Source organism: Maniola jurtina, chromosome 11, assembly GCF_905333055.1.
Source record: "Maniola jurtina chromosome 11, ilManJurt1.1, whole genome shotgun sequence".
Taxonomy (NCBI): Eukaryota; Metazoa; Arthropoda; class Insecta; order Lepidoptera; family Nymphalidae; genus Maniola; species Maniola jurtina.
This window is the reverse complement of record NC_060039.1, coordinates 12,945,790-12,968,573: the sequence shown is the minus strand read 5'-3', so window position 1 is coordinate 12,968,573 and position 22,784 is coordinate 12,945,790. Positions and strand designations below refer to the sequence as shown.

General features: G+C 36.2%; 1 protein-coding gene and 1 long non-coding RNA gene across 8 annotated transcripts in view; one reads left to right on the top strand and one right to left on the bottom strand.

The window, feature by feature from the left end:
- The window catches only part of LOC123869656 (CUGBP Elav-like family member 4), an 895,280-nt gene extending 886,262 nt beyond the window's left edge, over positions 1–9,018 (top strand). For 4 of the 7 annotated variants that reach the window (XM_045912645.1, XM_045912651.1, XM_045912649.1 and 1 more), the window contains 6 exons: positions 54–275; positions 781–870; positions 3,230–3,307; positions 5,630–5,806; positions 6,341–6,507; positions 7,207–9,018. In XM_045912645.1, coding sequence (XP_045768601.1) covers positions 54–275; positions 781–870; positions 3,230–3,307; positions 5,630–5,806; positions 6,341–6,468 — 695 coding nt within the window. In that variant the 3' untranslated portion in view covers positions 6,469–6,507; positions 7,207–9,018. The remainder of the gene's footprint in view (positions 1–53; positions 276–780; positions 871–3,229; positions 3,308–5,629; positions 5,807–6,340; positions 6,508–7,206) is intronic. The other 3 variants (XM_045912648.1, XM_045912647.1, XM_045912646.1) reach the window with 3 other exon arrangements.
- Positions 7,859–18,943, bottom strand: LOC123869668. Its single transcript, XR_006796942.1, has 3 exons — positions 18,497–18,943; positions 9,027–9,034; positions 7,859–7,868 (listed from the first exon to the last, which is right to left on the bottom strand). It is a non-coding gene; the product is annotated as an uncharacterized LOC123869668 (long non-coding RNA).
- Between the last annotated feature and the right edge of the window lie 3,841 nt (positions 18,944–22,784).

Genomic DNA, 22,784 nt, shown 5'->3' with positions numbered 1-22,784 from the left:
GTAAAACGTCACCACTATATCTTTTGTCATTAAACCTATTTGCTTGTCATCAGATTCCGATCACCCGATTGATTATTTAAAATATACTTTTGGGGATATAGACAACTTTACCGGGCTGGCGATAGGCACAGGCGCCCAGCCGCTGAACGGTGCTCTGCCGTCGCTGCCTTCGCCCACCATGCCGGGGTTCAACATGGCGGCGCAGACCGCCAACGGACAGCCGCCGCCGCAGGAGGCCGTCTACACCAACGGCATCCACCAGACATTCACTGGACGTGAGTAATGACACCCTGCATACACTCTTCAACTCGCCCGCTATGCTGGGGTTCAACAAGGCTGTGCAGACTGCTAACGGACAGCCGCCGCCGCAGGAGGCCGTCTACACCAACGGAATCCACCAGACATTCACTGGACGTGAGTACTGACACCCTGCTCACACTCTCCGCCTCACCCGCCATGCTGGGGTTCAACAAGGTGGTGCAGACCGCCAACGGACGACCGCCGCCGCAGGACGCCATCTACACCAACGGCATCCACCAGACGTTCACTGGACGTGAGTACTGACACCCTGATCACACTTTTCAATTCGCCCACACCATGCCGGGGTTAAACATGGTGGTGCAGACCGCCAACAGACAGCCGCCACTGCATGAAGCCGTCTACTGGACGTTCACTGGAGGTGAGTGCTGACATCCTGCTCACACCCAATCTATATAGTTAATATGATAATGATGATGATGAAACTAAACTTAAGCTTTAACACTGTATGGTGTATTCCAGCGGTCCCGGTGACGGCGCAGGGCATCCCCAACGGCGAAGCGGCGCTGCAGCACGCCGCCTACCCCGGCATGCAGCCGTTCCCCGGCGTCGGTGAGTAGCGCGTACACGTCCGCTTGTATCGCCGCCTTTCCTTGTGTTAGACAAACGTGTATTCCATATTTGAATGTGTATTTTGAGTGTAACTACTTTGAGTGTAATTTTTTTTTTTCTACATAAATGAGTAACAATAAAGAATTCTCATTTTTATTAGAAAATCCTAAATTAATCTTACGCATATTGAGAGTGCGAATTGCTCTGAAGCAAATAGCAATTTGCATTTAAAACTATTTTTAGTTAGTTGAACAACGAGCAAGTCAACTTCATTTTTTTTCAAATCAATGTGACGTGGTTTGATACATTTTGGCATAACTGGGTCCAATTTCAACCTACTTATGCCATAGTAGATGCCTAACATTAAGTTGATAAAATAAAAGCAATGTGAGCAATATGTGTGAGCAAAAAATACACTCAAGACAATATTATGAGCTTCTTCACCAAAATACTCAATTATAAACATGCATCTAGATGTAGGTACCTACGAGAAAATAAAATAATTTAGGTCTCAGACTAAAGGAAAAATATAGACGAAACCAAATTGGATGGACCAAATGGAATGACAAAAAATTTAAGCTACTTCTTGGCACTTCACTGGAATTTACCTGTTTGTTCATAAGATGTCTATCACCCGTATTCACAAACGTTACTATGAGGTCTCATAGTGCGCTCGAACGCACAGTGTCCGTTCCACCAATCAGATGACTGTATCACGTCAATTTACAATGATCTGATTGGTGGAACCTACACTATGCGTTCAAGCTTACTGTGAGACCTCATGGTAACGTTTGTGAATACGGCCGTTAGTCTCTCCTTTTAAATTGGTCATCTATTTGGTGATCTCAATTAGTGACTGAAACTAAGAACTCTTTAAAATTTTCTACTTTGGTTACAATATCTTTAGTTACTTATATTTGGTTACAATATGTTTAGTTACTTATATTCCATTTTCCCTAAGTAAGTAGAGTTTTAAAGCTAAATCTGTAACTTAATTACAACATAAATTTAAAGGATATTTTACAATAAAATTGAAAATCTTAAACAAGCCAGGTGCTCTTGAAAAAGTTTCGAAACAAACGCAAATCCCCATCTGACAGCTGACAAATTGAACAAAATATTGCGTATTCGGTACTTTTATTCTCTAAAGTTTTACAGAATTTATAGCCATTCAGGTCGAATTTTCCCAAAGTTCTTTATAAAAATAGACATCTAATTGTGTACAAATGTATTATTTAAGTATTTACATATAAAGTATTTAGTTCCTTCGTAAGACTTTATAAAACCTACCTATCTTATTTTATACATTAGAATATTTTAGTAGCTCGAAAGAATTTTTTGAAAAAATCACACGACTGATTCGATTTAAAGTAACTAGTTCAAGTAAAAAATCTTTTAAAATAAAGATTAAGTAAATAAAGTATTATATCAATAACAAAGTATATCATAATAAGTACGGCATAGGTAACCAATATAACATATTTTAATATATTTTTTTGAGCTATCAACATTTTTGAATGTGTAGACCCAATTGTTGTTGTGATGTTTTATTGCATATTGTGTTTTGAATGGCATTGTCTTTTTTTTTTTTTAAATTTAAATAAAATAACTGTGACATCGAGAATTTACTTTCAAAAGTAAAACTAAGTTTGCAGACCTAAAATCAAAGTTATCTTTTCCACGCTGTAATTTATGGTAAACGACGGCTTTACTAGTATATTCATTCGTCTACTTAATTAATTTTACTTTTCCATCATTTTTAGTGCGTTATCAATTATAATATCTGAAACAATACACAGCCAATTAAAAATGACTATTATTAATTTTGTAAGCTTTGATTATGAATGTAATTTTGTGTACAACGCAAACAATGTAATTAGACATCATCATCATCAACGGCGTTATTGGCCATTGTGGACTGCTCGTTTTCCAACTTTTTACGTCTATTCGCTTTGAGTCTTGGTTCATCCCATAGAGCTATAACAACAGTTTCTTCTGACTGTTCTTCTTTTCTTATAGCAGAGGCTTGTACAGGGCTTAAAGTCCTAGTACTTACTTCTCTTTGTTGAGCCATTAACTGGTTCATGGCACTATGGCATCTATTCAAAGCAAAACTCGCATTAACAGGGTTTCTAAGAGATCTCCAAGTCAGAGGATAACTGAGTGCGAAACATCATATAAAAATACTAGATGCAAGTTCCACCAATTGCAGCCACATCTTGCATTAAAATTTTCTTCCACATCAATCATTCTGAAAGGATGTCTAGTTACATCGGTGACCTAGTAATGCATGTCGTACACGCAATATAATAGATGTTCAATGTTCATTGTGAAAAATGTGCAAATTAATGTTCGACAGCTTACCCAGCGGTATATGGGCAGTTTCCGCAGCCGATCCCTCCGCCGATGTCCACCATTGCGCCGGCGCAGAGAGAAGGTAAGTGGCGCCTTGAGCTGGCGATCTAAAATCACTTTCTCGCTAGTGGACTATCTCTCTTCGCTTCTAAGAAAATGGAACCAGAAATCAAACAGTGCACGTAACAAAAGCCGGCAAGACTTTGGTGGTTTCTCTGGTGCTGCAGAGTTCTGGGCAAATGGAATCATCTAACAATTATGTTTTTCACCTCAAAAAGTTAAAAAGGACATAGAACGTCCCGCTAAGCCGTTAAAATCATTTGTCAAATGCACAAAAGACTTTAAAAAAAATTGAATATGAGATCTGTTATAAAACATGTCTGAAGGCTGTGGCAAGCAAATTCTCTTGAACAAGCTATGTAACAAGGGATCACGGTTTAATACATTACCAGAAAAGTGAGTTTTCAATATGTTTTATGTAAAGATTTCATCTGTCTGTGTTTCACCAAACTCACGAAAGACGAGCTGATGTTATCCTGATAAAAGGCCGAGCGCTGTTTTTCTAGTCTGCAACAGTTATTTTAAAATCACATTTGATTCATAGTCTTGACAATTAAAAAAAAAAGCTTGCTTCCAGTCCTAAAATTATCGTAATTAACACACACGAGACTTTTAGTATCAGCGATTTAATCTTATTTCAAGACACGGGGGAGGGACTGAAATTCTTAACTCAATAAAACAACACAATATTGATACAACCGCAAAATCGATAATTATCTCAGATGCTACAATTATCAAGTTCGGTAAGACCCTAACGAATATTTTAATTCAAAATCAATAGTCTTAAATTCTCAAAGAGGAAACCACTAATCCAATTAAGTGCGAAATTGCCAACTTAGCGAACCGCCCTCAAATAAGCCATCATTTCTCTTCAACGACTTTGGTAATATCCGGTACTTAACTGTTTTCCAGTAAGAAAAACCATAGCGAATTGGACCCTTAAATACATTTTACTGCACAGCTATTGGTTGCATAATAATAAAAAAATCAAAAATACCTATGTATAGTTTTGTCTTCGTTTCTTTCTAAAGTGCATATTCAACATTGGATTCCTATATCCAATCTATCTGCAATCTGTCCATAATGTTACTTAGCAACGTTGTTATTTGTCAAAAATTGTATGGTCTTTTTTGACAAATAACATTGCTAGGTAAGTTATCGGCAGATTATCCATATCCATACTTCCATACTTATCCATACTAATCCTTACTAATATTATAAATGCGAAAGTGTGTCTGTCTGTCCGTCTGTCTGTCTGCCACCTTTTCACGGCCCAACAGTTGAACCGATTCTGACGAAATTTGGTACAGGGTTAGCTTATACCCGGGGACGGACATAGGCTACTTTTTATCCCGGAAAATCAAAGAGTTCCCACGGGATTCCCAAAAACCCATCCGCTTAACCGATTCGTATGAAATTTGGTACCGAGGTAGCTTGCGTCCCTGTAATTGACATAGACATTTTATCCCGGAAAATCAAACAGTTCCCACAGGATCTTTAAAAACCTAAATCCACGCGGACGAAGTCGCGGGCATTCTCTATTAGTAGATAAGTTGAATATACGAATCCAACTTTAGTGACGTAAAATAAAGTAGGAGCAATAAGCTTCAACTATTCTACTATAAGTAGGTACCTACTCTTATAGAATATGTGACTTCTTTTTTTGTGTATTCAAAATGTACGTAACTATTCTTGCTTGGAAAACAGTTTCTGTGCCATTCATTGAGTATGATATCTGTACTATTCTATGTTAATAGTTTGAGTGTTATTGGGAGTTTGAGTGTTAATTGGGAGCATAGCACGACTTGTACAGTTTCATAGAAAGCTTTGCAATTGTCGTTCGAATAATCTAACCATTTCACATTTTATTCTTTCACTGTATCATTGTTTCGATGTACTACTGCTTTATTCGTGTGTATGAATTGTATATTGTGTAATACTTGTGTCTTCTTCAATACGATTTTGTTGAAGGTTGAAATAAGAAACTTAAAGTATAATAAGTACCTACCTACTACCACTTTTATAAGTTGCATAATTGGCAAAATTCGTTTGCGCAGAAAAGCGCAACCAAACGCCGATTAGAACCGAATGAGTTTGAAAAAAGAACAACAGAGACTCATGCTATCTCACTCATAATTCGCACGTAGAAAACATGGCGCGTAGGCAACAACCAATAGCGGACGGGCACGCGTTATGATTGACTGAGATATTTTCGCGCCATTCAAAAATAAAATTTCTGCGCAGGTACCTCAGGGTAACTTATAGAAGTGGTAGAATTGTAATAGATTTATTAGTATTAATCAAAATGCTGGTGTTTAAGAGCAGATTTGTGAGTTCTTTAAAGATTTTCTCGTGTTTCCAGGCTGCTCCATCTCGGGCCCCGAGGGCTGCAACCTCTTCATTTACCACTTACCGCAGGAGTTCGGCGATGCAGAGCTGATGCAGATGTTCCTGCCGTTCGGAAATGTGATCAGTAGCAAGGTCTTCATTGATCGGGCCACTAACCAGAGCAAATGTTTTGGTACGATTCCTTGTTGCCTTCTAGTTTGCATTGTTACCACAGAACGGAAGTGATTGTAACTCAGATCATAGCTGGTTCTTCTAACGCATTATTTTATTTGTCAATTTTCCACATCCTAATATTATATAAAACACAAAAAATGTTTCTACTTTCTACCTATATCCGTTGTAAACTTGGCATTATAGACTTTCCAACCGATGCCGATGTGCCCCAGGTCAGTTTCATTAGAAAGGCAATAATGCGAAGATGGTTTTAAACCACTAAAACAATGCAATTCTTTTTTTAGCGTCGTAGCACACGTAGGGTGTCTGCTAGTTTTAAAGTAAAACAGGATTATTAATTTTTTTTCTTTCAGTTAAAATTAGACAAAACTTACGCGATTTTCAACATGAACATTTGCACTATAGTCTCTAAAATTGAGGAGATTTTATTTGCTGGCAGCCTTTGTTCTACACCCCCCTGTCAATCTCATTCAAGTGCCAAAAGATCCTTGTCGTACTGTAGGTATATTGCTAATTTGTTGTCGTTTGACAGGCTTTGTGTCATTCGACAACCCGACGTCGGCCCAGGCGGCCATCCAGGCGATGAACGGGTTTCAAATCGGCATGAAGCGGCTAAAGGTGCAGCTGAAGCGGCCCAAGGATGCCAACCGGCCTTACTAACCCATGACGCCGTCCCCGCGCGCGCACCACATGCCCAAGGTAGCGTTCATACCACCATCACCAACATACAGGGTGCAACCAGAACGTTAGCAAAAACGAAGACAGCTGATAGTACAGATGATGAGATACTATAAAAAAACTACGAAAAAATCCTGTATTTTTTTTAAGTTCACGATATATTGCAAATAAAACATTTGACTGACGCTAGAGGTCAACGAAAGTTGCGTAAGTAGGCTACTCGGAGGCCGCGTCGTATCGCGTCGTAGGTGAGGCATTGACTCGAATTTTGCTCGCTATACATTGCGGGCTTGAAAAATACGGAATCACTAAAACTACGGCCGAATAACCTTAATAAATATTTATTAAGATTAATTGCATTGGATTGCGTTTAGGTAGTAAAATGATTACGCTAAGTTTTTGCTGGCGTTCTGGTTACACCTGTATTATAATAATAGTTACTATACTTAAATCTACAATCTTTTCGTATGGCAACAATCGAGCCTGACATCAAGTTTGGCAACAATCAATGGGACAGGGACTAACAGAAAAAGATAGACGTTAATCAAGGTGTTGACTATTGACTGCGTAGCAGTGATCTTTGTCATTTATTTCCTTTAAAGTTTGTCTTGGTATTGTAAACAAAAGTTTCTGATCAGCAATTTTTCCAATCGTTATAAGTATTTAAATTAATTAATTATTATTTAAGTATAAATAACATATTCGTTTTGTTGTTTTCAGAATGCTGCCGGCAAGTCCCGTTTACCCGCGGTGGGCTTGTTTGCGTATTATCAAAAATTCTAAGGAATTTAATAAACATTTATTGTATAGTAAATATCATTAACTACATTACTTACCTAAAGATATATGCAAGCCCACGCGGCGCGTATACTATATTAGTTAAAGTAATTAATTGATCGGCGCGTAGGAAAGCTTCATTCTTATCATTATCGATTAATCATTAAATTACTCTATTATATTATTATATATACAATTTATTAACTTTGATTAAATTATTATTATTATTATTAAATGACACGTTATAAAAATTTTGTCATTCGTAATCATACTTCTACTTCTAAGTACTTAATGTTTAACTGAAAACTTTTAACATAAATTTATTATACTAGTTATTTGCTTGAACTAAGCCAAACTGAATTTATTAAGTAAGTTGAGAATAAGAAAAATGTATTTTAATTATTGTATATTGCATAAATTGTAACGCCGTGATGGGGCACGCGTCTTCGCACGTTTTGTTGTTTTGTTTGTAGTATAGATGGCGCTCTCGGCGCGTTCCGTTCTACGTTGAGTTGTTAGCCGTAGACTTATAGGCCAAGACGCGTCCCCGCGCGGCTCGCGACACTGTTGCCTCCCTTCACCGTGCATCACACATAATATAAGTACTGCGGTATATATCACTATCGGAGTAGCCTATATTTTGTTAAATTTTATTGGTGTGTGTGTCTGTAAGCTATTATGCTGAGCTGTGCCAAGTTAAACGGGATACAATTTGAAATGGACACGACTCTAAATTAAACTGACAACGTTTGAAACACTAGTAGTTCTTTCTTAATGACTGTCGATCGAACTTTACATAGTGAATAAATTGGACATAAAATTAACTTAACTTTTGACAGATTAAAACGAAACAGTTCTTATTTGCAAAATACACGCTAAAGAATAAAAAGATAAACGGAATCCACGTCAATAAACATGTTTTCTTGACCACTGAGTGTATGTCACATAGCATTTAAATGGAACTGTCATGGAATTGGTCTATCCAGTTAAAATTTTGGCACCTCGTAATCCGTCTATCTTTTTTCTCTAGTCTGGGATAATAACCATACTAACTGTCAAAATTTTTCGTCACGCTCCCGAAGGCCAGCTCGGCGCCCCACAACCTACATGTTAGTAAAATTAAATAAACACGATGTTATTAAATTAAATGTTCATAAAACGCTGTGTACAAATCGAAGTGCACTTCAAATATTACCGAGATACTTAAGGCCTTCATTTTGAGATAATTATTATGTTTTGATTCGTTGTAAATTCCAAAATGGGCTGTGATATAAAAAATATAAACCTTAATAATGGATTGTACAGACCGTTTATGCATATTAGTTGTTGCGCTCTCTAAAGCCGCCCGCACACTGCCGAGGTTGAACCAAAATCTTAATAATCCTTGATTACCTAAACGCTTTGGTTCTTAAAAATAGTATCTACGGTATGGCTACTATGAATTTTACAAACATTTGCTCGCTTCAAGTATACAAAGTTTACCGGTTTAACGATTTAGTTTAAGTGAATGTAGGCCTAAAGTTTCAAAATCTGCCACTTTACGTGAAATTCCGCACTTAAACTTAAAATTACCGGTAATTTGAAAATTATCTAGTTACCAATGTTAGTGCTATAGCGGTAATATGGCACTACATGACTACAAGATGCAAAACTGACCTGCAGGTTCGTAAACATAGTGATACGACTTCATATTCTGATACCCACCTTGTTTGAGAGATCGTCTCGGCGACTTTTTGCAGCGATACATTAGTGCAAGTAGATACAATAGTACCTACATTGGTAGTATACGTAAAAAGGTTGCGATACAGGTATAATATGGGGCCACAGGGGCATTGCTGGCCCCTGTGGCCCCGTATTCTGTATCGCTACTGTCGCGTTCAGAATCGCGTTCAAGATACGCGCAGCTGTATCACTACAAAAAGTCGCCATGAGCGATTTTCCATACTTTTTTTAAGAACCAAAAACCATTAGGTACCTCCCGTTAGGCTAGGATTTGTTCCTAATAGCCCGTATGACATATAGACAATAATTTAACCTCATTAGAGTAAAATTGGCGCGTCGGAGTCCCCAATTTGTTATCTAGAAGATTTTGTAGATAGTTCTCAATGTTTTAGTCAAAATAAATAATCTTAGATTGCGGGACACATCCCACGCACGCCAATCTCTATCCATTACAGTTGTTCCAAAAATAATTTTATCGTGTGCCCTTGCAAAATACTAGCTTTTGATCGGCCTTTGCACTACTTATTTGTGAGGCTACCAGAAATGTAGCTAGCTACCTACCTAGTAGGTATACCGACACAATAGTGAATTAGCCAACTGATCAAATCATCAACTCGTTATAAAAGAACGTAAATAAAATAGTGAAGTATGACGTGATAAGCATTTGACGTCTTTTTTAATTTAATCGGTAATTTAAAATGATTATCCAACTCAAAACTACTTACCGTGATTTTACGTATTTTGGAAGACCCTCTATTTAATAATACATTATAATTAATCTTAAATTTTTAAGAAATAAAATTTATTTTTGACATAGGCAATGTCCTTTTGATGTCGAGTTTCAGATCAATTCTAATTGGCCGTTCGTTAAATCCGTAGTTTGCAGAGGTGGCAAGCTTTAAAAGTCCTTAGGAAATTGTTAAAATTAAGTGCCACGTCCACGTAACGTCGCTTCGTAGATCTGTATTCTTCATTTTATAATAATTTAACACTAAATTTAACTTATCCACTTCATTGCTGCTTCCATATAAAAGTTTGGGATATTATATGTCAATCTTGAAAGTTAGCATTCGATTAACATCTTTACTGATATGGCATATTTAAGTCGTAAGAATGCGCCGGTGTGCTAACGACTTCTAAGAACAGCCGAGATCTATAGACCTCAGACTTTACTTAGAGATAAAATAAGACAGATTTATGTGAGAGACATAAAATAGTCATTCTCAAATATGAGATATCTGCGCAGGTACAGTCAAAGGCTGTAAGTCGTTTAGCACCTTTCATATTCGCGTGGCACGGTTATGCACATGCGTTAGGTGTGTGTTTATAGAAAAAGATCAGTGCGACAGGTTTCAGATACAATAGTTTCGCGAAATTGCTACTCGAATTCTGAGGCCGACCGTACATCGACGTAGCATATAAAAGTGGTAGTAAGTACTAACTGTAGTACACATATCTACGAAATAACGCTTCGTGGGCAGTAACTGTAGTGTTCGTGTGCGGGCGGTCACTCGCAGTTAAATGCGAAGTCAATTCTCAAAGAGCGCGTACCCCTGTGTATTTATTTCATGTGTGTGTATGTGTGTCTATATAAACATATATAAATCTATACATGTTAAGGTGTTAATGGAGTGAGACACGTCCAGGGAGCCAGCAGTGACCAAGCGGCACGGATAACAAAAAAAAAGTACTAGCGTAATTTCTACAGAAAGTAAATAGATTCATAATCAAAACGTACCAAGTATAAAATTATAATATTGAGATACCTTAGATGTTAATGCGTGCGCGCGGGCGGGTTCCGTACCCGGAGTGCCGTTGTATTGAAAATAACAGCTTTAAATAACAAGAATCGGCCAAAAATGTATACGTGCCATTTACTTACCTAGAAGCATTAAACGTAAATCGGCGTAAACATTTCTGGCGTGAATAAGGAATTATATTTTTATAAAAAGTGTCGTAAACTTACACATTCTTGATGTGTGGGAGACAGAGATATTCCAACTATAATATTTCCCTTTCCTTCATGTCAAAAAAACACTTTTCGTAGCTTTTCGGGCTGTAAGAACACTATTTATAAAAATACATCAAAATAACCTTTGTGCTCGACGCCCGGTCGGAGTATAATGTAAAAATAACATTGTTAATCTTAATACTTAGTTCCACGATCAGAACAAGGAAGTTCTATAAAGCGATTGCCATCTCTATAGTTCTGAATACCACCAATTCAAAATTTCACAGCCGAAAATCTCCGTCCGTTCAATAAATCCGGTCAAATAAAAAAATGTCTTTCTAAATTAATTTTAAAAAATAATTTCTACACTATACTCCTTGCATAGAGCAATCGAAGGTTGCGTGGCCGCACACAGAAATATGTTATAAATAGTCCTATTTGTATTTAAACATCTTCAGATGTACCGACAAATCGGATACGAACACGTTGCAACTATTTAATTATTATCAGCCAAATAACGTAGGTTTTCGTATAGACGCGCAAAAAATGGAATGGTGTTAGTTGTTAAACTGGTGTAAGTTGGATCTAGGCATTGGCATATCTGAAGATGCAGTTTGTATGAATAAGAGGCGTCTATTTTGTTAACTGACTTGTACACAGGAATGATAAAGCATGTAGAATAAAATTTCGTCTAATGTTACGTTTTATGTCAATAAAGCTACAAGAAAGTAATGATTAAAATCATTTTGAGAAACTAAAATTTTATAGTGATTTTGCATGATTAGTATGAATAATAATCAAATCCGCTAATTTCTGTGTGCAGGTATCGTTAAAAAGTGCTAGCATTCGATCCAGTTTGGTTGCTGCCAAACAAACGCTGGTTGGACCGAACATGTATGATGCTTCGTAGAGAGAGTCGATTTTGTCTGATCAAAATTTAAAACATGGTTAGCACTGACCGAGTTGGATGGTCTGTTGGCGCTTAAATGCCAGCTATCCGCGTGCGGTAGCGAACATACTCATGGCCGCCGCCCGCCTCTAGTCAAATATTACTCTCACACAAGACATAGAATTTTATATTTACACAAATAATTATATTATATTGATATAGTATTCTAGTTTTAGGCGTTTATGATTTAATAATAAGCCGTAATTTAAAATGAAAAATTGTACCGATATCGTTCAAAGCGTAGGGTACCTAGTTTTTTTTTTTCTCTTTTTAAATCATGTTCGTGCAATACTGTTACGCTTCTTTAAATTGTTTAGCGTTACTTTTTACAATGCTAAGTTATATTACTTATTTATTGAATTGAGTCTGTTTGTGTTACGGATTTAAATTATTCGTCGACGTGATCTCGTCTTGTGAAAGAAAAGTCGGCACCTTTAAACGTTTAGCGAAGTCGCTTTAAACGCAACGGACACGATACGACTTTAACTGAAAGTCGGCGACGACTCTGTCCCTCGTTGCGTTCAAATGGACTCAAGAGAAAGCGTAAGTGTAAAGTTTAAATTGATTAGTGAAGGTGTTCGCGGCGCGCACGCGCCTGCCCGCGGGCGACGCGCGGGGGTGCGGGGCGCCGACGGTGGCGGGCGGGCGCCGGCTCGCCTCGCGCCGTGCTATTAGGTTACAGAACAAATCGATGCCAAAGCGGAACACATACTTAGTATATATCGATTAATGATTATATATCACCTCGTGGGTTAAGTAGGAGTAACGCTCGACACCTCGACGCGCGCCGCCGCGCGCCGCGGCGTTCGGGCGATTAATGATATTGTACTTATGTATATTATCTTTATACTGATTAAAATTAAACGTTTCCTTAAATAATATTGCAAAGACGCGAGTCGAAGTTTTAAATAGAATAAAAAATATCCTCACTGAATGTATAAAACGATCGCCCACAAAGTGATTCTAGGATACAGGGTATGCTTTGCAATTGTTTAAATGTATCTAAATGTTTTCACGTAGGCAGAAGTTGTCGGTCTCTACTCTCGCTCGCCGACTGCGGCGTGGCGTCCGCTTCCGGTCGACGGTCGGTGGACGAAAGAGCCAGGGACGACTCGGACGAGCTCGTCGCGCATCGGCCTCCCGGCGCCGCTTCACTCTCGGGTCCACTGTAGTCTGTCGCGAATTTTTATACTCTGTCGTCACTATCGTAGCGTAACCGATTCCATACTGTCATGTCACTCGCGACTCTATAGACTAGCTTCGCAAATATTCTTTCCGTATTAGCTCCGCACTCTCATACTGAAATATTCTAAATTGCGTTCGCAAAGTATCCTCATTCACTAATCATCTTAGTCATAACTAATAAGATCGAGATATTTTGCCGTTGCGTTGTCAAAAAACTTTACCATCCAACAAGAATTCGACTGTCGTACCGTGATTTAGTAAATACCTATGAATAAAAATCTAAATTAATAACTTAACTCCAAATGAAACTTTATACGCGCAACGGGTTATTTAAACCAAACTCGATTCCAGAACGTCTTAGTATTACGAAATCGAATTTGATTAAAAAATACTATTTAACTTCTAAAATTTTATAACATATTTATATCGTTCGCAATTACTTCGTCGTAGCGCTCGCGTAGCCTTGTAACAGTTGGAACACTGGATTGAGGACTTTGTAGAATATAATGTGAAATTGAAAGTGGAGTTTTAGGCGAAATAGGTAGATCGTCGAACGGTGGCCTCCGCGACACGAATCGCTTAGACCCGAAACGACCTCGGTCTGACGATATTGATCAGCCGTGTCGTTGCGTTTAAAAGTCTTCTGAAGGCGAGTTGCACATAGCGATTTGTCGAAATCTTCGCGAACAAATTGAATAATGCCATGGAAGTATCTGCATGTTTCAGAATTATGCAAAAAGGGTAACGGGTGTCATTCCAAGCATTGATTCGTTTGAGAACCTCGCGTCGTATATTTTTCTACCTATTAAATAATCTGATTCCACTAAACTAATTCCACTCAGATGCATATGACAAACAGCAAACGCCAAGTTAAACTAGCTTTTGACTTTTGCCGTGTATAAATTTACAGTAAGGATAGTGCGATTTTACACAACTAAACATTTTTGAGAGAATATCGCGAATTTAACAGCTTAAACACTAACAAGTGAGAGTGAAATCGCCATAAAGGTTTTTTAAGGTGGATAAGGTATACCTTCTGGATAAGGTATTCTTGTTTACTATGTTTCTGCTTGGGAGACTGCAACTCATATTATTAGGTACCTACTGTTTCCTGTCACGCGTTACGCCGTAGAACGCGTAGACGCTTACCCGCGTAGCGACTGCGCTACAAGGCCGTAGCAGTGAGGCTACACGTCACACGGCACGGGGAAGGTAACCTTGATTGGGCCATGAGACCGGCTTGCCCGCGAAATTCAAATTTAATTTGGTTTTTCGCAATTTGTAAACTAATACGACAACGTAGGCTTATGGTATTCTGATTCTGACAGTGACAGTATCATCCTCACAGGTTTATATAAAAATCTTTACTTGAAAAGGTCCAGTTTAAGAAATTAATTAAAGTATCGACCAATTTGTGAGAATAGTATTAGTAGTAGTTGTCGTATTAGTTTACAAATTGCGAAAAACCAAATTAAATTTGAATTTCGCGGGCAGGCCGGTCGCTTCGCCCTTAAGCTTATTCTGAGGTTATATTGTATTTCATTTTGTCCCATCTGTTACAACCCGTTACATGATGTGATTCGGCTTGTGAGTTGTGCCTATAATCGTATTTCGACGACATCCCAGAAAATTCGTTTAGTGAAACTCGCTCAAAGAACGACTTAGAGATATATACCTCATTTTAATAAGCACCGTTCGACGCTAGTGAGTAAGGTGATTGCCAATATTCAAATCAGGAGTAAACAAAATTTAGGATTTCGGAATTATTAAGCATAATATTATATCTATTTATATGGTAAAGATATGGAGAGATGCGCATAGTGCTTTTATGAATTGTAGATCGTAGTGATGAAACAAAAAAGATCTAGTCATATCCTCTTCGTTTATTTAATTTTTCTATCGCTTAGCATAGTTTAGCTTCAAGCACTTCTTTGATAATTTTTTCCTAATTTATTAACTTAGTGGTTTATACGTTTTTGTTTTATTAGGAATCTTTCGAACGCATAAAGGAATTTTAGATTTAATAAAAGTTGACAGACGACTTATTATGTTAACAGGGCTCTCTCCGTCACTCGTTTCATACCATTTCATACAATCGTAGTTCCAATTTCATTTGAATATGAAGCAACCAAAGTCCATTAAATTTTGCAGACATATTCTAGAAACTAATATCTGTGTCTGTGGTGTTTTATATTTTTCTAAAAATATGTAGTTTTAAAATTACAGGGGCTCAAAGATTTGTATGAAAATTTTTAGACCGCGTAACTTTGAAACCGAATATTTTAACAGAAATCTGGAAAACCACAGACATAGCTATTAGTTTCTAGAATATGTCTGCAAAATTTCATGGACTTTAATTGCTTAATATTCAAATGAAATTGGAACTACGATTGTATGAAATGGTATGAAACGAGTGACGGAGAGAGCCCTCTTAACTATTTCTTGTTGTATTTACGAGTAACTACTCCCGCTGTATTTAAGTTACCTTTTCGAGAAAATACTTAACGTTTAAATGCCTAACCTTTCAAAATAATAATAATTATTATAAAAGTGTTTTTGATAAGTTATCCAGAATATTGTTTCATGCATTTCATTCGTCTTTCTTCATAAATCTTTAGATTTTAATAAGGTTTACTAAATTATTAATATATTTTATTGGTATAGAGTGGTCTAGGATTATGAATGGTGTAACCGTTTGGTTAAGTTAGGGGTATAACGTACGAGTACCTTAGAGAAATTAAAGATAGGTAGAGAGAAGTAACTTAATAGTTCCGCTAAAGTTTGGTGCTGACGATACATAGGTTTCTTTGAGGATCGGTGTAGCGTCAGTAGAATTAAGCGTGAAACAGATATTACGCGTGACGACAACGCGTTTAATGTGGCTTCTATAGAAGTTGTTATTCAAGGAACTTATGAAGGGGTTTACATTGAAACGCGCGCTAAACTGCGTTCTGTCGTGATGGCGCGCTTCATAAAGCTCCTTGTAATAAACAACGTATCCACTATGTTCACACTCTAATCTAATCTGCAACCGCTGCAAGAATACGTCTACACTCCAGCAGTCACCTTTGGAAATTATACACGCGTAAGCGCGAGTTCAGTGTGACAGCCTGTCGTGCAGTTTCCGCCACGCGTTTTGTTTGTTTCAGCCTTTAGACAAATATGCGCCGTCCGTAACGATCACAGGTTTCAAATAAACTATGTACAGATCCAGCTTATAGAGAAATCTTTTGCAAGTAAATTGTATGTATAAATTATGTTTCATGATATCCATACACTATAACAAACATAAGTACGTTTCCTTGGACCCCTTGCTATGCAATTCCCTAAGTTATTCGAGCAATTTCCAAAAAAGTAGGAAAGTGATCAATTGTTGCTGGTATTAGGGAGGTATTTATTTTATTAAATGCGTGCTCTTTTTATTAACATTACAATTTACATTAAATCAAGCGTCCGTACGTATTAAGTATGTTGACAGTTGACACCTACTTAATTCTGTTTTTTATTGATCTAGTCCTAAGACTAAGTCAGATAGGTATTCCATTTATTTCTTCATTACATATTCTTAGCAACAAAAATAACATCGTAAAGTTATATTTATTTTTAAAGTCATGACCCATGAAACATCTATGCTTTAAGTAAAATTTTGAGGTAAGTTTGTGCATAAATAAAGTATATGGAACCAGAAAATTACAAAATTAACAACGTCAAAGCATGCTTGCCCTTATTGATAATTTCAAAGGTTTCAGTTCCAGACTTTTGCAAAATAATTACGTAATACCAAACGATGATTTGTCCCGCTCGTTTCAGAATGTAAATAAATATATGACGTCATATCTAATTTAGGAGCTTACTAGCGTTTTGCCCCGAGTCCACTCGGGCGGGTGACAGGGTGTCGCTGTGTTTATGCTAAGAGAATTCATAATCATCAACTGATTAGAAACAATATCACCAAATAGAAGGGTTACAAGATGGTGGCTTGATACAGCGCGTGATGAGTAACAGATGCACTCACCTATGACAATACCTCAGCTAAGTCAGCCAAATGCAGCCCGCATTTGGCTGACTTAAGCTAATTGACTTTGCTCCAACTTTATAAATAGGGATAGATTTCTGTGAGAGATAAATCTGTCCCGTTTTAAATATCTCAAGGCTGAACAAAGTCGAATTAGGGCGGTTATGCACTCATCCGATCCGAATCCGTGAGAATAAGTTCCGAAGTAGGTACTCACAGAACTATTTGTATGGTAGCTTACACACTAGATCCGACTTCCGTCATCCGATTTTTCTCCGTCATTCGTGACAATGTTTGATGTGCCTCGGATTCAAATCGGACATTATGACGTAGATAATGTCAAAGATGTCCACTCAATACTTTTGATTTGGATCAGAGATTGGATTAGTGCGTAAACAATATCCGAATTCGTTCCGAGGTTTTTATAATTTATATCCTCGGATGAGTGTGTAACCGCTGAATGTCACACGCGTGTGTGTGAATGCGTCTTTAGCGTGCGATGAATTGAGTGGGTCTTCTATTACCTTTCTATTGTTGTCACTACTCCGAGGTTGAGACGTCTAAGCATTACTTAAATCTTTTTAAGATTTCTTAGTATATCATAAGGAGCTTAGGACATGCTAGAAGTGCCTTTCAGATCAGTGCACCTTGGCCACAGCTATTCAAACTTCTAAATTAGCTGGGTTATGCAATATTAGATTGTTGGTCTTCAACATGGTAATTTAAAATTGTATGAATCGGATTTTCACACTAATATTATAAAGGCGAAAGTTTGTATGTGTGTGTGTGTGTGTGTGTGTGTATGTTTGTTACTCCTTCACGCAAAAACTACTGGACGGATTTGGCTGTGGAATGAAGATAGATAATATCCTGGATTAGCACATAGGCTACTTTTTATCCCGGAAAATCAAAGAGTTCCCACGGGATTTCGAAAAACCTAAATCCACGCGGGCGAAGTCGCGGGCATCGGCTAGTATTATAATAATTATGAGAAAATAATCAGCTTTACTCAGATTCATGTTAAGTCAATATAGACACTGGCTAGTCTCAATTTTAGACCAGATCTTAGGCGTGTATGTGCCAACGATATAATAATTCAATTGAATGCCATTATTCAATTCAATTGCATGTCATGTCTTAGATGGTTTACAAGTAGGCAATATAATTACCTAGTTGAATTCCATTAGTCTATATTTTCTAATTAATTTAATCTTTTTTTTCTTCTGGATTTACACAGATTAGCCAATGTCAAGTTTGTAATTTGATCATTTCAATTCGATTTTTAATTAAAAGGTAAAAAAAATTGCAACAAGTACCTAAACGTTTTCAATGTTAAACTTAGATTTATTTATTTTTTAATTCAATTATGAGCACAGCTTAGACGTCACACCTAGATAGAAAAAGTACCAACAGTGTATCTTCGGTACAGAGGGAAAATCTATCAATCAAATATGTGCACGCCATTCTGATCCATTGTACAGGTGATCCTTCAGATCATTTTCGCTTGCACAGCTTGTTGATAGCCATCCACACTGAATGTCCCACACATTGTTCTGGATAACTTATGTTGGAATAGTTTAGGCGTGAACAGCCTGCTCTGTTTAAACCATTAAAATTATACATACCTACCTATTTAATAGCATTACCAACATCACTTACTTTATTACTTACTTTTTGTTTAACTAAATCACGACTGCGTAATTTAGTTAAAGTGTCGTAACTTAAAATCTTTGATTTCGTGGTATTGATAATATCTAATTTTTCATCATAATTTAAATAATGAGGATTGCATATTCATTTAACATTAGCTAAGAAATGAGCACGGGCTGTTTACGTATAGCTTAGCAAAGGGATACCTCTATAGATCGATCGTTTCAACGAATAGTTCCTATGGTGTTATGTTGGCTCCCCTGTTTGTCTATGTTATGAGAAGACGCAGATCTTATTTATGGAAATAAACAAAATCTGCGTCTTCTCATGCCAATATGATGCCAATGACTTAGACAGACAGGTGAGCCAATATAACGACGCCACAGGAACTATTCGTTGAAACGATCTATACAGGTGTCTGTGATATACGCTTGTAAAGATCGTCCATTCAACCCCTTTATATATAATTCACTATCTCTCCCATAACCGTTCCGTTTTGCTCGAATACATACAACTAATTATAATGTTAAGACAAATTGTACATTTGACATCTTATTCAAGTGTATTTTACACATAAAGTAATTTTTCAATTTAAATATAGAACAAAATGAATAGCGATCTACGGTAAGGAAATTGTAAAATCGTTTTTAATAAAATCTCAGATAGCCGCTTTTATCAGGACGCCCTTCGTTTGAAAGTATATAGTTTTATATACCATAGATTTGCTACAATGTAATATAAGAGAATTGAAATAGGACAGCGTTCACTATTTGTTTATTGAATATATGTGGATTTTGTCACTTGTAACATAAATGAATGGAATATATTATATAAATATTGATGACGCATTGTTCGCGAACGTGGACACAAATGGAACTACATATATCTATGAATACGTTGTTTATATAAGCTACACGACTACATGATCTTCTACTGGACTCAGTTTTTCCTATTTTAATGTAAGAGAATAATGCATTATTTTGCAACTGTGAGTAAATGAAAATTGTTGATTGGTAGTCTTATTTAATGTTTCACACGCGGCAAACATCTTACCTTTATGAGTACAAACCATCTATCCAGTTATTTCAATATGAAAGCATCTCATTTCAATTAGAGTAGATTATGTTGAAATAATTCGAAAGAAGGCATATTAGCTAGATGCTCACTTGTTCGATTTTCAAAAACAGACATCGTGGCAAAATACTCCCAAAAAATCCAAAATGTTACTTATGTAGCTTTAAAGAAAACACTGTTATTCAGTAATGGTTATAACTTATATGTAGGTACACGATATTTGTTCTTGAGAAATGTATGTAAATTTTCATAGTATTCATTTCAAAATATCATTCCTCGAATATAAAACTCTTAACTTTATAATTTTTTTATGTGTACTTATCTCTTTATCTAAAGAAATGTATGTAAATTTTCATAGTATTCATTTCAAAATAGCGTCATTCCTCGAATATAAAACTCTTAATTTTATTTTATTTTTTATGTGGACTTATCTCCTTATCTAATCAAGTAAATAATATGTACCTTCCTATTTAAGAATAATTCCCTTTGCATTCATGATAGATATGAGACATAAAAAAGAGACTCTATTGTGTTTGAAAGCTGAGTGAAAAATGGCGGCCAATCAAAAAATCCGGTCAAGTGCGAGTTGGACTCGCACACGAAGGTTCCGTTTTTATCAGCGGTTATATTTCAGAAAAGGTTTATGCGTTTGGCTCTCACTTGAATATTAACCAAACTTAATGAAATCTCGTAAATATATTTCAGGAACACCTTAATATCTGTATCAGTGGTTTTCCAGATATCCGTTAAAATATTCCATTTCATAATTACACGATCTAAAGAATTTACATACAAATCTTACAACCCGTGTAACTAAAATTACTTATATTTACGGAAATCTGGCAAACCACAGACGTAGATATATTAGTTTTGATTACATTGAATTTGATTGGTTAATGAGAACCAAACTACGTTTGAATGGTCCGAGTAACGGAAAGATCGCTGTTAACATTCGGGGTTGAAAGATATTTTGAAATGACTGCTTTGACGGTTTACCATAAATTAATGATGTACAATGTACATATTTGAACCTCCTGCCGCATAATTATGATAATATTATGATACACCAAAATAGATCGCAGCTGTCGTTAATGCACAAACGAATACCGCACAACAGCGAATATAAATAAAGTCCACATTTGTATACCAAAGAATTGTAATAAGAAAGCATATAAAATGGATTGTATTTTTACTAAAAGAATTGAATTGAATTGAATAATAAAATAAAATTAAGTATAAAAATTTAAATACTTTAAGTTAAGCCGCTTTTATTTTGGGGTCATTATCAAATGCATTTACAAACAATCCTAATTTTTAAATGTTAATTACCTAGTACCTTCTAAGTTTCTGCTAGCAGTCTCTACTCAGTAGTTTTTGAAAACGAAATTCGGTATCGAGTTCCTCTATACATCTACACTAACATGTAAAATTGGTAGTTAACGAAAACTATCAAAGTTTTCGACATGTGCAAACTCGTGCTAGGAGTAATTATCGTCACTTTTGAATATTAGGTTGAAAGTACGGCAGCACGGTAATAAGTAACTCTGGAAAATATCCGAAAGTGAATTTCACGATTATCCCTGTTAAATTGTTATCATGCTTTAGAAAAATAAGAAATTTAAAACACTTAGTTCTAATAACAATTACTTAGTTAAATCGTAATTTTGATCTTCAACATTAATTTCCTAGTATTTTTATTATAATAACAAAGTTAATTTTACATACGTTAGTATTTATTGTTAGAATAATTCATGTAACTAATTTATATATTTATTTCTAGTCAGTTTACAATCGTGTAGGTACCTATTATTCGTCAATTCTTATAAGAGAGCAGAGAGAAATAAAGAAAGAAATAAAAGTACGCAAATAACTTGTTTCGATGCTAAGCTAGGCTACTTCTATACAAGCAAGACAATCAATTGCTAAGCTTCATACAAAAAAAAACGCCCAAACAACGTTAAGACAAAAATCCCAAATTTAAACGTTATTTCGTTCCAATAAGGTGCAATTTCAATCGTTCAATTGAACAAAACAATCGTGGCTAATTCTGTTGTACAAAATCTCTCGTTGAACTTGAAATTGACAGGTCTAAAAATGCTTTATTTTTCTGCATGGACCATGATGAAACGGATAGCTATACATTTAGACTGTCATTTTAGTTTAGTTTAAAGATTGGGTTTAACAGAATTAGCCACATTGTCTAAACTTTATTTACTAGCTTAGCTTTATCAGTTGTAAATTGGTTTAAATATAACACAATCCATTTTATATTTTGGTGGACACACAACCTATTAAAAAACTCGAAGTTACCAGCAGTGCATTTGATAGCTAGGCTGTTCTAAATGATTCATAGTATATTGTTATATTTCGCCAAAGTTTGTAATTTAAGAGAGTTATAAACACTTATTTAAAACGTCGCTAGGTAATAATATTGTTTAACTATTTATTTTTTAGTCTAGCAAAATTCTGTAGTTAATTGACTGCATACCTACTCTTAAGTGCTTATGTACATGATGACAGCGCTGCAAACTTTTGTGCTCAAATGCTAGTTTTAGGTTACGTTTCCACTAAATGGCAGACGTGTTTCATAGATACGTGATAATCCACCTCATCTCTCAATAATAATCTATAATCGGCGCGGCGAACCTTGATCCCTATGACACTGACAGCTAATTGATTGAAAATTGGTTAATAAATAAAATTGGTTGAAAACATCTCAGCTACAGTCCGTTTTAGTGGAAACGTATCCTTATCCTGTTCAAATGCTACCAGGCGTGGTTTTGTCTCTCCTGCTAACTTCACTCATGACTTCGTTAACATTACAAAATTTTAGCAAGTGAAATTAGCAGGTGTCAAGCCGCGTCTCTTAACATTTGAATGGTAGGTATAATTGTATCGTATGAATAATAGTACTAGGTGGTACGAGTTTGCACATTTCCATAATGTTGGTAGATTTCTAGCATCGAAACACTAAA